The 15,111-nt window shown below is 47.2% G+C and overlaps 1 protein-coding gene across 3 annotated transcripts in view; it reads right to left on the reverse strand.

The window, feature by feature from the left end:
• LOC132584027 (immunoglobulin superfamily DCC subclass member 3-like) overlaps nucleotides 1-15,111 on the reverse strand; it is a 66,160-nt gene that overhangs the window by 38,925 nt on the left and 12,124 nt on the right. For all 3 annotated transcript variants that reach the window (XM_060255802.1, XM_060255810.1, XM_060255818.1), the window contains exons 2-3: nucleotides 11,132-11,467; nucleotides 7,668-7,812 (exon numbers count right to left, since the gene is read on the reverse strand). In XM_060255802.1, coding sequence (XP_060111785.1) covers nucleotides 7,668-7,812; nucleotides 11,132-11,467 — 481 coding nt within the window. The remainder of the gene's footprint in view (nucleotides 1-7,667; nucleotides 7,813-11,131; nucleotides 11,468-15,111) is intronic.

Here is a 15,111-nt window from a genome sequence, read left to right on the forward strand (position 1 = left end):
ATTCAGTTCCCGCACACTCTCCCTTCTTAGCAATTAAAACCAAATTACCCCTGTCAAAATAAGGTTTTAACATGTTTACATGGAACACTTTACATTGTTCACCATCTTCACTTAAGTTCACTACATAGTTCACGTTGGAGACCTTATGGGCGATGGTATAAGGTCCCTCCCAGGCCACGTCTTAACTTGTTCTTCTTCCTGGGCTTCAACACCAGTACTCTGTCTCCTGGCTTGAACTCTCTGTCTCTGGACTTGGAGTCGTACCACTGCTTCTGCCGTTGTTGCGATCTTCTCATGTTGTCTGCAGCAGCCGTCCTCACCTCCTGCAGATGCTGTTGTAGTTTGTGTAGGTAAGAGATGACATCTGTCTCCTGGACGTCCTCGTTCCCGGACCACGCCTCTTTCAGAACATCAAGGGGTCCTCTGGCTTGCCTTCCATACAACAGTTCAAATGGGCTGAACCCGGAACTTTCTTGGGGTACCTCCCTGTACCCAAAGAGCAGGTGTTGCAACCTCTGGTCCCAATCGTTGGGATGCTTGTATGCGTAAGTCTTTAGCATATGGTTCAGGGTGCCATTAAACCTTTCATTGAGTCCATTTGCTTGTGGGTGGTATGCCGTTGTGGTCACATGCCGGATTCCACAAGCTCTTAATAATTCTTGCATCACATTTGACATAAATGTGGTGCCTAAATCAGTCACCATCTCTTTTGGAAAACCCAATCTTGAAAACACATTCAATAGGGCTTCCGTCACTGTCTTTGCCTCAATGTCCTTAAGTGGAACTGCTTCTGGAAACTTGGTGGCATAATCTACGATGCTCAGGATGTACTTGTGTCCCCTTCTGGTCACTCTGGAGATAGGACCAACAATATCTACTCCTATCTTCCCAAAGGCTTCTGTGACTATAGGGACTGGCTGTGATAGACCCTTAGTTTTGTCTAGAGCTTTTCCCACCATTTGGCAGGCCTGACACGATTTGCAAAAATGTCCTTGCCCTTATGTCCTTGCCCATATTTGGCCAAAAGAACCGTCCTTGCACTCGGTCCCTTGTCTTATTGATGCCAAGGTGAGAGGCCATGGGTGATGCATGAGCCAAATCCAACACTTGCATCCTATACTTTCTTGGCAGGGCTAATTGCTTCTTTCTTTCACATACTATGTTATGTTTTCTTTTTAAGGCCACCCGGTATAGTTTCTGGTCTATCACTTTAAATTGGCATGGGTGTTCAATTGTGATCTCATTATCACTCACCCCAGTTCTCTGCCATAGTTCCTTCAAGTTGTCATCTTGTAGCTGCTCTCTGAGGAATTCTGCAGCAGGGATGGTCTGCAACATTGTTTCCTCTTCTTCTGCTGGTTGCTATACAAACACCTGAAGCACCAGCTGGGGTCTGCTTCTTGTAACAATGTTTACAGGATTAGCTTGCTGTCTCTTTAATTCAGAAGCTAAATCATTGCCCAATAAAAGCGATGTTCCTATGTCACTCAGGACGCCCACAATCCAATCACCTTGGTACTCTCTATACTTGATAGGAACTTCTGCCAGGGCCACTTCAAATGTAGGTCCTTTAATGCCTTTTATGGTGTAAGTTTTCCCAGGCAAATACTGATGACTTTTTACTAATCCTGGCTGTACTAGGGAAACCTGCGCCCCTGTGTCCCTATAAGCCTTGACTTCCTCGTCATTTAGTGTCACAGTCTCAGTATACTCCTCACTCAAGCTTTCCTGTACCTTCCACACTTTCAGAACACTAGCGGGTCTTTCTGGTGGTGTGTTCTCTGGAAGTGAGGGGTTTGTTTCTACTTCTTTCTGTTGACCTTGTACCATTTTAACTGTCTTAGCTGGTGGGGTCTTTTTTCCTTTTTCTGGGCAAAATCTGGCATAGTGCCCTATTGCCCCACATTGGAAACAAGCAGCCTGAGTCTTTCTGTAAGGAGGTGGACTGCACCGCTTTGCAGGGCTGTTGTTACCCGCCCCAGACTTCTCTGGAGAGTTCCAGACTCGGGGTTTTTTTAGTTGGAGCAGTCCACATTGATCTCCCTAGATCTGATTCAGTCTCATCTAGAATCCTAGCTGCTTCTTCTACTGTCTTCAATTTCTTGTCTCTCAGAACCCACCTACACTGAGAGGGGACTTGGTTATAAAACTGTTCCAAGCCCACTAAGTTTTTCAGGTCTTCTAAAGTGGAAACTTTACTCCCTTCTACCCATCTGTTAAGGGCTCTGTCTAACCGACAACCTAGTTGAGAGTATGTTTCCCCAGGCTTTCTTCTGATTTCTCTAAAAAAATTTTCTGCTTTGCTCTGCTGTTAAGCCAAAGCGGACTCTGACCCTTTCCTTGTACAATTGATAGTCAGAGGTCTCCTCATCCCTCAGTTCAGAGTATATTTCACTCAACTCTCCACAGATCTGAGGTCTCAAATAAATCATTCTGTCCTCATCAGCAACTCTTAAATCCTTACAGGTTCTTTCAAAATTAAACAAAAAAGCTTCTACATCATCCCCTTTTTGGTACTTGGGGAATTTCTTTTGTTCTACTGTGAAGCGCCTTTCACTTCTAATATCACGTTGAAACTCTGGCCTTCCCTGAATCTCCTGGAGTTTCAAACTGTACATTTTTTCCTCATGTTCTCTCTCTCTATTTTCTCTCTCTGATTCCAGCCTAGCCATTTCCATTCCTTTTTCTCTTTCTGCTTCCCTTTCTCCGTGTTCTCTCTCTTGTTCTGCTTGAATCCTGGCCATCTGAATTTCTTTTTCTGCTTCTATTCTGGCCATTTCTAACTGTATTTTCATAGCCTCTATGCTCTGACTAGGATTCTCCTCAGGAATCTCTTCTTGTGTCTGCCCATCCCCCGTGGCTGTGGTAGTTCTCTTAGGAGGAGCCATTTCTGACAGGAATTTTCCACAAAACTGTCTTAATTCCTTTACTGCAGTGTCCCTCTACTTCCTGTGTGTCTTAGTTACACTTATTTTGGGGGTTTTCTTCGAAATCCCGACGCTGGCAACCAATTATAGCTGCGCCCGCCTCACGGCCTCACTGGACCTCTTTATTTCAGTCTCTTAGGGGTATTTTACTTGTTTATTTGATGGGACCACAGCAGCTTTGTTTGTTCTTCCCACAAAATATAGGCTCTTGAGAACTTTAACTTAAACCACAGATTTATTGTAACACAAAGTTCTTAACTTGGGGATATGGGCCGCTCTGAGACTCTTCGGAGTGGAGGGCAGGATATAAATCCAATATCTTCATCTACCTCACAGGGTGTCTGTTGTGGGGGAGGAAGATTGTGAGCCGCTCTGAGACTCTGAGACTCTTCGGAGTGGAGGGCGGGATATAAATCCAATATCTTCATCTACCTCACAGGGTGTCTGTTGTGGGGGAGGAAGGTAAAGGAGATTGTGAGCCGCTCTGAGACTCTGAGACTCTTCGGAGTGGAGGGCGGGATATAAATCCAATATCTTCATCTACCTCACAGGGTGTCTGTTGTGGGGGAGGAAGGTAAAGGAGATTGTGAGCTGCTCTGAGACTCTGAGTGGAGGGTGGGATATAAATCCAGTATCTTCATCTACCTCACAGGGTGTCTGTTGTGGGGGAGGAAGGGAAAGGAGATTGTGAGCCACTCTGAGACTCTTCGGAGTGGAGGGTGGGATATAAATCCAATATCTTCATCTACCTCACAGGGTGTCTGTTGTGGGGGAGGAAGGTAAAGGAGATTGTGAGCCGCTCTGAGACTCTGAGACTCTTCGGAGTGGAGGGCGGGATATAAATCCAACATCTTCATCTACCTCACAGGGTGTCTGTTGTGGGGGAGGAAGGTAAAGGAGATTGTGAGCTGCTCTGAGACTCTGAGTGGAGGGTGGGATATAAATCCAGTATCTTCATCTACCTCACAGGGTGTCTGTTGTGGGGGAGGAAGGGAAAGGAGATTGTGAGCCACTCTGAGACTCTTCGGAGTGGAGGGTGGGATATAAATCCAATATCTTCATCTACCTCACAGGGTGTCTGTTGTGGGGGAGGAAGGTAAAGGAGATTGTGAGCTGCTCTGAGACTCTGAGTGGAGGGTGGGATATAAATCCAGTATCTTCATCTACCTCACAGGGTGTCTGTTGTGGGGGAGGAAGGGAAAGGAGATTGTGAGCCACTCTGAGACTCTTCGGAGTGGAGGGTGGGATATAAATCCAATATCTTCATCTACCTCACAGGGTGTCTGTTGTGGGGGAGGAAGGTAAAGGAGATTGTGAGCCGCTCTGAGACTCTTCGGAGTGGAGGGCCGGATATCTATCTATCTATCTATCTATCTATCTATCTATCTATCTATCTATCTATCTATCTATCTATCATCTATCTATCTATCTATCTATCTATCTATCTATCTATCTATCTATCTATCTATCTATCTATCTATCTATCTATCATTTCCAGTTTTGTGATAATTATTTCCCAGTTTTGTGATAATTCTGATGGGTGTATTATTGGGGTTTATCCCTTTTATTGTGGTTTATGTTATATTTAAGGTTCTAATTTGTATCCTGTTTTATAGTCAATAAAATCTTTCTTTTTGGCGGGAATAAAACAATCAAGCTTGGGCCAGTCAGCCTAACCTACCTCACAGGGTTGTTGTGAGGACAAAAATAAGTGTGGGACGGGAGAATGACATATGCCACCCTGAGCACCTTGAAGAAATGGTTAAGATGAATAGTGAAATGGATAGGATTTATAAATGGGAGTTGATGGAAGCACCTAGGAGTGATGTGGATATTGTGTCTCTGGGAATCTGAGGCAAAGTAGCGGCTTCTGACTGATCTTGGAAGAAGGGCCTGAAGAAACAGAAGGCAGGGAGGCCTAGGATCAATGTCTCTGGAAAACCCTTTTGGTGGATGAAGGGTTGTACCCATTCTCGATAAGTGTGCGGCTAAGCTTTTAATACCTGCCGTGCGATTACAAGAATAGACAGCTAGAAGCATAGCTTGCAGCTACAACCACATACAGCTTCAAGAGGAGATTGGATAAACCTATGGAGCAGAGGTCTATCAGTGGCTATTAGCCACAAGGTATAGATAGAACTCTCTGTCTGGGGGTCAGCAGTCAGAGGGCTTCTAGCGTCCTGGCTCCATTGAAAGGCCTCCTGATGGCACCTGGGTATTTTTGGCCACTGTGTGAGAGTTTTGGACTGGTTGGCCACTGGCCTGATCCAACATGGCTTCTCTTATGTTCTTCTGACAGAGATGAGTGTTGAGAAGCGCTTGAGAAGATCCACTTTCAGTACTGACTAGGTAGTTTGTTAACAAAACCAGTCCCCTGTGCAAGCACCAGTCGTTTTTGACTCTGGGGTAACGATGCTTTCACAACATTTCCACGGCAGACTTTTCACGGGGTAGTTTGCCATTGCCTTCCCCAGTCATCTACGCTTTCCCCCCAGCAAGCTGGGTACTCATTTTACCGACCTCGGAAGGATGGAAGGCTGAGTCAACCTTGAGCCAGCTACCTGAACCCAGCTTCCGCTGGAATCGAACTCCAGTCGTGAGCAGAAGGATCCGACTGCAGTACTGCAGCTTTACCACTCTGCGCCACGGGGCAGACAACTTATAGACAATAAAAGATGCTAGTGCTTCCAAAAATCGAAACGGTATATTATTTAAAGAACGAGTTTGGTGTTGTACTTGAGCAGCTAAATAAAGGCTACAAGAGCTAGAGTTGGGCTTTTGTGTTTTTTGTTTCTTGTATATTTGAGCTTTATTGTGTAAAGTGTGTTAGGCTCTAGTGGCCTCTCTTTAGCTGCTCAAGTACAACGGAGTTTGTTCTTTAAATAATACACCATTTCAATTTTTGGAAGTATTAGCATCTTTTATTGCCTATAAGTGGTTATATATAATTTTACGAGTTTTGAACCTGGTTATAGATGGCGCTTTTGTTGCTTTAGATGACTAACTAGTTTAGGCAGAGCGAGGACAATTTAATGGCCCAAAGCCCCTAAAGGGCTTTATTAATGCCCCAAGTCCATGGGGTCGCAAAGAGTCGGACTCGACTGTATGACTGAACAGCAACAAACAATAGCAAGTCCGTACATGTCTTGGATGACAGAAATGAACTTAAAAGAGGACATGATCAATGTTTCTTCTAAGCTGCAGAGCCTTGTGAGCAAAAATTCTACTTTGTTGGCTACTGGCATTAAAGTTGTGAGCGACTGCATAAATTATTGTGCTCTGGGGTCATCCTTCCTGAGCTAAGACAAAAATGCGTGAGCTGGAGGCTAAAAATCTGTGAGCTAGCTCATGCTCACTCAGCTTAGAGGGGACACCATGATGTTTAGCCTGCCTTGAGTGGTGGATCTCTCATTTTAGGAATTATACAGGTCTTCATCGCTTCTTCCATCCATTTTTTCCTGATTTCTTTCAAGGAAAGCTGAAGAGCCCGAGACTTTTCAATATTCAAAGATGGCTAAGGGAACAACATTCAGGTTTATAAAATGATGCATAGGGTTGAGGAAGTGGGGAAAGGGATCTTTTTTTCTTTCTTTCCCATAATATTAGAACTTGGGGAGGGACTTACTGAAATTGCTGGCAAATAGGTTCAGGAGAGACAAGAGAAAATATTTATTTGTTCAACAAGTGATTACAAGCAGAAAGGATGCTGGTCCAGATGGACCACTGGTCTGACCCCGCAGTGCTCTTCTTAGGTTTGTATGAAGGCCTCAGCCTCTCTGTCTTGCTGTGGGCCCTCCAGAGGAACTGGTTGGCTACTGTGTGAGACAGGAGGCTGGACTAGATGGACCCTCATTGGTCTGATCCAGCAGGGCTCTTCTGATGTTCTTATGAGGGGAAGGCCTCAGCCTCTCCGCCCAGTTGTTGGCCCTCCAGAGGAACTGGTTGAGGCCACTGTGTGAGACAGGAAGCTAGTCTAGATGGACCACTGGTTTGATCCAGCAAGGCTCTTCTTGGGTTTTTATGAAGGCCCCGGCCTCTTTGTCTTGTTGTGGGCCTTCCAGATGAACTGGCTGGCCACTGTGTGAGACAGGATGCTGGACTAGATGGACCCTCACTGGTCTGATCCACCAGGGCTCTTCTGATGTTCTTATGAGGAGAAAGCCTCAGCCTCTCTGCCCAGTTGTTGGCCCTCCAGAGGAACTGGTTGAGGCTGCTGTGTGAGGCAGGATGCTGAACTCGATGGACCCTCACTGGTCTGATCCAGCAGGGCTCTTCTGACGTTCTTATAAGGGGAAGGTCTCGCCTCTCTGCCCTGTTGTTGGCCCTTCAGAGGAACTGGTTGAGGCCACTGTGTGAGACAGGAGGCTGAACTGGACTCCTTGGTCTGATCCAGCAGGGCTCTTCTGATGTTCTTATGAGGGGAAGGCCTTGGCCTCTCTGCCCTGTTGTTGGCCCTCCAGAGGAACTGGTTGAGGCCACTGTGTGAGACAGAAAGCTAGTCTAGATGGACCACTGGTTTGATCCAGCAAGGCTCTTCTTGGGTTTTTATGAAGGCCCCGGCCTCTTTGCCTTGTTGTGGGCCTTTCAGATGAACTGGCTGGCCACTGTGTGAGACAGGATGCTGGTCTAAATGGACCCTCAGTGGTCTGAGCTCTTCTTATGCCCTCTATCCACCCATAACCATTTCCCTGTTCCCCTTCTTCCCCCTCCCCGCCCCCACATGGCCCTCTTGACACTCACCGGTAGTCATCCGTTAACAGGGCTGTCCGGTTGCGCTCCCAGGTGATAGTAGCTTCAGGAACCCCCTGGATAAAGCACTGGAATCGGGCCACACCGCCCTCTTCGACTGACATCGATTCTGGGTGCATGTGGAATTTGGACAAGGCTGAAGAAGAGGGCAGAACAGCCACTGTCAGAATCTCACTGAGTTCCATCCACGTGATCCTACGAATTGTCTAGGCTTGCCAATCCCCAGGTCCCAGCGGGGGTTCTTCTGCTTTTCCAGGCTCCTTCCTGCCCCCAGTCAGCTGACCAGTGGGGGGAAGCCCCGCCCCCAGAGGACCATGTGACTTTCCACCTCCGGAGACTTCAGTCTCCGATTGAAAGGCTTCCTCTTGGGATGGGGTGTCTGTGTTACTTTGAAGAAGTTGGCAGCAACTCGTGAGTAGAGAGGCCAATCCCTCGCTTCAGAGTTGCCAGAAACGGGGTGGGGGGGGGAGGGAAACGTCTGCTGAGCATTTCATTATTCCCTATGTGGAGATCGATTCTCATAGGGTATAATGGGGAATTGATCTGGAGGTATCGGGGGCTCGGGGGGTGGCTGTTTTTTGAGGTAGAGGCACCAAATTTTCAGTATAGCATCTAGTGCATTTCCCCAAAATACCCCCCAAGTTTCAAAACGATTGAACCAGGGGGGTCCAATTCTATGAGCCCCAAAAGAAGGTGCCCCTATCCTTCATGATTTCCTGTGGAAGGAAGACATTTTAAAAGGTGTGCTGTCCCTTTAAATGTGATGGCCAGAACTCCCTTGGAGTTCAATTATGCTTGTCACACCGTTGCTCCTGGCTCCGCCCCAATGTATCCTGGCTCCACCCCCAAAGTCCCCTGGCTCCACCCCCAAAGTCCCCAGATATTTCTTGAATTGGACTTGGCAACCCTAGAATTGTCACTGCTATGGCTTACCAAGACAGCGCAATCCGAGCTCATGTGACTTCACAGAACAGTGTAAACAAGAAAGGGGCCCTGCCCCAAGCTGTTTACAATCTAAGCTTTGATTGGCCAGCACAGAGGTATCTGCATAGGACAGTTCCCTGGAATAAGAGGAAGGAAAGGGGAACAGAGAGGATTTTTGAAGAGAGCCGGCAATTTTGGGGCAAGTCAGGTTGGTAGAGATGGGGGAATGAGGGCTGCAGGCAAAAGGGGAGAGGGGAAGAGGCCATTTTTAATCTCCTTCAACACCTTTCAGCATGCAATCCAACACTTGCCTCTTTCTATATCAGGGATCTCTGCAGGCAGCGTTGGAATTTTGGTGGAGCCACAAAATGGCTGCCACATGAGGGAAAGAGCGCCAACCCCAAATATCAGGAACTTCAGCAATTCAGGCAGAAACTGCACTCCACATAGGGCTGCCAAACTCCCGGGTGGCGGTTCTCCCACCCTGGAGGTTCCCCAACCCGCCAACCTGCAGTAGGCCAGTGGGGGAATCCCCACCCAACGTTGCCGGTGCGGTGATGTCATTCACAAATGATGTCATCACGCCACTCTAGGAGCTTCCAGGAAAGCTCTATGGTTTTCCTGGACGCTCTAGCAATTTGGGAGGCTGCGGAGGACTTGGCAAGCATAGCTCCACATGATGCCTTTTAAAATGAACATATCATTTGGAAACATCTTGCATATGCACAGCTAAGGTTCAGTGCTGCTGTGAAGATCTTTGAATCTGCTCTGCCAATCAGATCACCAGTTCCCAATCAGAAACCTTGCTGGGCTAAAAGTGCTACCACACCCTTCATTTTATTAAAACACTTGGGGGACACCAGGAAAGTGTTGGGGTACTGTGATGCCCATGCTCACCAAGTTGGAGACCTTGCTCTATATAGATTCTGAGCATCGGTGGCTAGAGCTTTCGCTCAAGGGGGCGTGGCCTTTCTATAGGAAAAAGGGTGGAGCCAGGGCATCCTCAAAAAGGGTTTTCTCTCAAAAACGTCACCCAAAGTTCCACCATTGTACTCGATTGTCCGCATGTTGGGTAGAAGACCCATAAAACATACAATTATATATATTCAGATCAGGGCTTTTTTGTAGCAGGAATTCCTTTGTATATTAAACCACGCACCCCTGATGTAGCCAGTCCTCCTGGAGCTTACATTAGGCCCTGTAAGCTCTTGGAGGACTGGCTACATTAGGGAGGTGTGGCCTAATATGCAAAGGAGTTCCTGCTACAAAGCAAAACCCCTGATTCAGATAAACAGCAGTGTTGGTCTGAAGCAGCAGGACAAGTTTTTCGTCCAGTGGCACCTTTAAGACCAACGACTGCTTATTCAAGGTATGAACTTTTGTGTACAGGCACGCTTCCTCAGATACATACAAATGGAAGTCAATTTCTTATATAGCAGATTTGCTGTTCACCTATGCAGAGGTATCTGCCTATATAGGGTTGCCAAGTCCCCCGTGTCCTCTGGCGGCGGACTTTTGTACCGTAGAGTTTTCCCTCCCAAATTGCTAGAGCGTTCAGGAAAACCATAGAGTTTTCCCAGAAGGGCCTAGAGCAGCCGGCGCGTGACGTCACTTGCGGGTGACATCATCGCGCTAGCGACATCGGGGGAGGCCCAATGTGGGACGGCAAGTTGGGAACCTCCAAAGAGGGAGAACCCCAGCTCTCTATATCTATCTATCTATCTATCTATCTATCTATCTATCTATCTATCTATCTATCTATCTATCTATCTGTCTGTCTGTCTGTCTGTCTGTCTGTCTGTCTGTCTGTCTGTCTGTCTGTCTGTCTGTCTGTCTGTCCACACGCAGTATATATACAGTGTGTGTGTGCGTGTGTGTGTGTATATATATATATATATACACAGTATATGCTATGCACACACACACACACGCACATACATATATATATATATATATATATATGACACTTTAACTTCCATTTCTGTGTTTCTGAGCAAATGTGCCTGAACACAAAATCTCGTACTTTGAATAAACTGTTGTTGGTTCTTAAAGGTGCTACTGGACGCAAAATTTGTTCAACTATATAAGCTGTTTCACTTCTGCAAGTTGGTATATGAGTGCGTATGCTTTTAGGTCCCGCCGAATACTCCATCAGCTCTTGCTGATGAAAAATTCGTTGAGCTCACAGACTCCTACACCACCAGGAATGCTTAATTTTTTAAAAAGTCATTTCTTCCCATTTTTTTTTTTTTGGAAGCGGCATGACATGTTCTGAGCTTTAGAGTGAACGTCAGCCACTCAACACGTCAGGCAGGGGTCGTTTTGTAGAAAAATATGTGATGGAACTCATCCAGGGATTGTTATGCAGCTGCACCTCTTATTCAGTGGACAAGGGAGGGAGGTGGGGAGGAAGATGGGGAACCCTCAGAAAGGCTCAGGAGCTGTGCTCCTGTGAGCGCCTGTTGAATTCAAGGCCTGACGCCAGGTATCCTGACCTCTGACCCCCCATGCTGTCTCACTCTCCAACTCACTGGCAATCTGCACGCGGGCTTTGCGGCTGACCAGCAGGCCGTAACGGTTCTGGGCGGCACAACTGTACTCTCCGGCACTCGAATCACTGGTGTTGGCGGTTGTGTCAGCTGCTCCTCCTCCTCTTGACCGTCGATGGACACTTTCCAGGCGCAGGGAACCGTTGGCCAAGATGGCCGTGTGGCTGTCGTTGGAGAGGGCTGCCCCATTCCGATACCAAGTGAGAGCGATGGGCGCGTCGCCTTCCACCTGGCAGTGCAACAGCAGCGGGCGATCCCGGACGGCAATCACGTCGCTGGGCTCCAAGACAAACGCCAGCTCCGATGGGCGGGCCAGACCTGCGGAAAGGAGAGCTTTCAACTCTGGGGTTTGAGAATCTATTTATTTATTTAGCTGGCTTATATCCCATCCCTTCCCTTAACGGGCCCAGGGCAGATTACAACATAGAAGATGAAGAAGATATTGGATTTATATCCCGCCCTCCACTCCGAAGAGTCTCAGAGCGGCTCACAATCTCCTTTCCCTTCCTCCCCCACAACAGACACCCTGTGAGGTAGATGAAGATATTGGATTTATATCCTGCCCTCCACTCCGAAGAGTCTCAGAGCGGCTCACAATCTCCTTTCCCTTCCTCTCCCAACAACAGACACCCTGTGAGGTGGGTGGGGCTGAAGAGGGCTCTCACAGCTGCTGCCCTTTCAAGGACAACCTCTGCCAGAGCTATGGCGGACCCAAGGCCATGCTAGCAGGTGCAAGTGGAGGAGTGGGGAATCAAACCCGGTTCTCCCAGATAAGAGTCCGCACACTTAACCACTACACCAAACTTGCTCTCCGAACAATAAAAACCTACACTTTAAATCTAAAACAATACAATAAAAACCGAAACAATAGAGCAATAGAACGAAATAAAAATGCATCATTGGCGGGAAGGACACATTTCACAAGATGCAGCAGTTTTGGGGCCCAAGGAAAGCAATGGTGTTAATAATAAAATTCAGCACCATAATAAGGCTGTAAAACATAATGTTCATCTTAAAGGTGCCACTGGACTCAAATTTTGTTCTCGCATTATTCTAATGAATGTAGGTGTGTCACCTACATTCATTAGAATAATGGAATCATAGAGTTGGAATCAAGACCTACGATGGTAACATGCATGAGACGAAAAGCAGTAGACAAGTGGCACCTTTAAGACACCAACTAAGTTTTATTCAGAACGTAAGCTTTCGTGTGCTCTAAGCAGAGTTCATCAGACAAAGATGGAATGGCAAGCAGGCCTAAATATAGAGAAAGTGGGCGGTGAGTTGGTATGTAGAGTCATGAAAATGTTTTTAGCCGATTAAAAGAATCACAAATTGGGGTCTGTGTTTGTTAGTGTTGTTAACTGGGCTGAAACAACAGTGGAGGGTGATAAAAAAAAAGCAGATGGATGTCATAGGTGTGAAGTGCCATAAATCTGGGTGGGTTAAATTGTGCTGGGCTGAAGCGGCAGAACAAAATTTGAATCCAGCAGCCCGTTTAAGACAAACAGTTTTATTCTGGGTGGAAGCTTTCACATGTATGCATTCCTGTGCATGCAAGGAAGCTTCTATCCAGAACAAAACTTTCATAGAATCATAGAGTTGGAAGGGACCGCCGAGGTCATCTAGTCCAACCCCATGCACAATGCAGGAAACTTACAAATCCCTCCCCCTAAATTCACAGGATCTTCATTGCTATCAGATGGCCGTCTAGCCTCGGTTTAAAAACCTCCAAGGAAGGAGAGCCCACCAACTTAAAGGTGCCACTGGACTCAAATCTTGTTTTCACCTATGAGGCTGTGTGTCACCTACATTCATTAGAATAACAGAATCATAGAGTTGGAAGGGACCTCTAGGGTCATCTAGTCCAACCCCCTGCGCAATGCGAGAACTTCACAAATACCTCCCCCTAATTTCACAGGATCTTCATTGCTGTCAGATGGCCATCCAGCCTCTGTTTAAAAACCTCCAAGGAAGGAGAGCCCACCACCTCCCGAGGAAGCCTGTTCCACTGAGGAATCGCTCTAACATAAGGACATTACAAGATTATGCATGGTATATAGAAGGCAGAGAAAGAAGTACTTTTCCCCCTTTCTCACAATATGAGAACTCGTGGACATTCAATGAAGTTGCTAAGCAGTCAGGTTAGAACAGATAAAAAGGAAGTCCTTCTTCACCCAAAGGGTGATTAACACTTGGAATTCACTGCTACAGAAGGTGGTGGCAGCTGCAAGCATAAGCAGCTTCAAGAGGAGATTGGATCAACATACGGGGCAGAGGTCCATCAGTGGCTATAAGCCAAAGTGTATTGTTGGAACTCACTGTCTGGGGCAGTGATTACCTGTATTCTTGGTGCTTGGGAGGGGCTTTTAGTGAGGACTTCCAGTGTCCTGGCCCCACTGATGGACCTCTTGATGGCACCTGGGTTTTTTTGGCCACTGTGTGACCCAGAGAGTTGGACTGGATGGGCCACTGGCCTGATCCAACATGGCTTCTCTTCTGTTCTTATGTGACACAGAGTGTTGGATGGGCTGGATGGGCCACTGGCCTGATCCAACATGGCTTCTCTTCTGTTCTTCTGTGACACAGAGTGTTGGATGGACTGGATGGGCCATTGGCCTGATCCAACATGGCTTCTCTTCTGTTCTTATGTGACACAGAGTGTTCGACTGGATGGGCCATTGGCCTGATCCAACATGGCTTCTCTTATGTTCTTATGTGACACAGAGTGTTGGACTGGAGGGTCATTGGCCTGATTCAACATGGCTTCTCTTATGTTCTTATGTGACACAGAGTGTTGGATGGACTGGATGGGCCACTGGCCTGATCCAACATGGCTTCTCTTATGTTCTTCTGTGACACAGAGTGTTGGATGGCTTCTCTTATGTTCTTTTGTGACACAGAGTGTTGGATGGACTGGATGGGCCACTGGCCTGATCCAACATGGCTTCTCTTCTGTTCTTATGTGACACAGAGTGTTGGACTGGACGGGCCATTGGCCTGATCCAACATGGCTTCTCTTATGTTCTTATGTGACACAGAGTGTTGGACTGGATGGGCCATTGGCCTGATCCAACATGGCTTATCTTATGTTCTTATGTGACACAGAGTGTTGGACTGGATGAGCCACTGGCCTGCTCCAACATGCCTTCTCTTATGTTCCTATGTGACACAGAGTGTTGGACTGGATGGGCCATTGGCCTGATCCAACATGGCTTCTCTGATGTTCTTATGTGACACAGAGTGGTGGACTGGAGGGTCATTGGCCTGATCCAACATGCCTTCTCTTATGTTCTTATGTGACACAGAGCGTTGGACTGGATGGGCCATTGGCCTGATCCAACATGGCTTCTCTGATGTTCTTATGTGACACAGAGTGGTGGACTGGACGGGCCATTGGCCTGATCCAACATGGCTTCTCTTATGTTCTTCTGTGACACAGAGTGTTGGATGGACTGGATAGGCCACTGGCCTGATCCAACATGGCTTCTCTTCTGTTCTTATGTGACACAGAGTGTTGGACTGGATGGGCCATTGGCCTGATCCAACATGGCTTCTCTTCTGTTCTTATGTGACACAGAGTGTTGGACTGGATGGGCCATTGGCCTGATCCAACATGGCTTCTCTGATGTTCTTGTGTGACACAGAGTGTTGGACTGGAGGGTCATTGGCCTAATCCAACATGGCTTCTCTTATGTTCTTATGTGACACAGAGTGTTGGACTGGATGGGCCATTGGCCTGATCCAACATGGCTTCTCTGATGTTCTTATGTGACACAGAGTGTTGGACTGGATGGGCCACTGGCCTGATCCAACATGGCTTCTCTGATGTTCTTATGTGACACAGAGTGTTGGACTGGAGGGGCCACTGGCCTGATCCAACATGGCTTTTCTTCTGTTCTTATGTGACACAGAGTGTTGGACTGGAGGGGCCACTGGCCTGACCCAACATGGCTTCTCTT

This window comes from Heteronotia binoei, chromosome 1 (genome assembly GCF_032191835.1).
Source record: "Heteronotia binoei isolate CCM8104 ecotype False Entrance Well chromosome 1, APGP_CSIRO_Hbin_v1, whole genome shotgun sequence".
Lineage (NCBI taxonomy): Eukaryota > Metazoa > Chordata > Lepidosauria > Squamata > Gekkonidae > Heteronotia > Heteronotia binoei.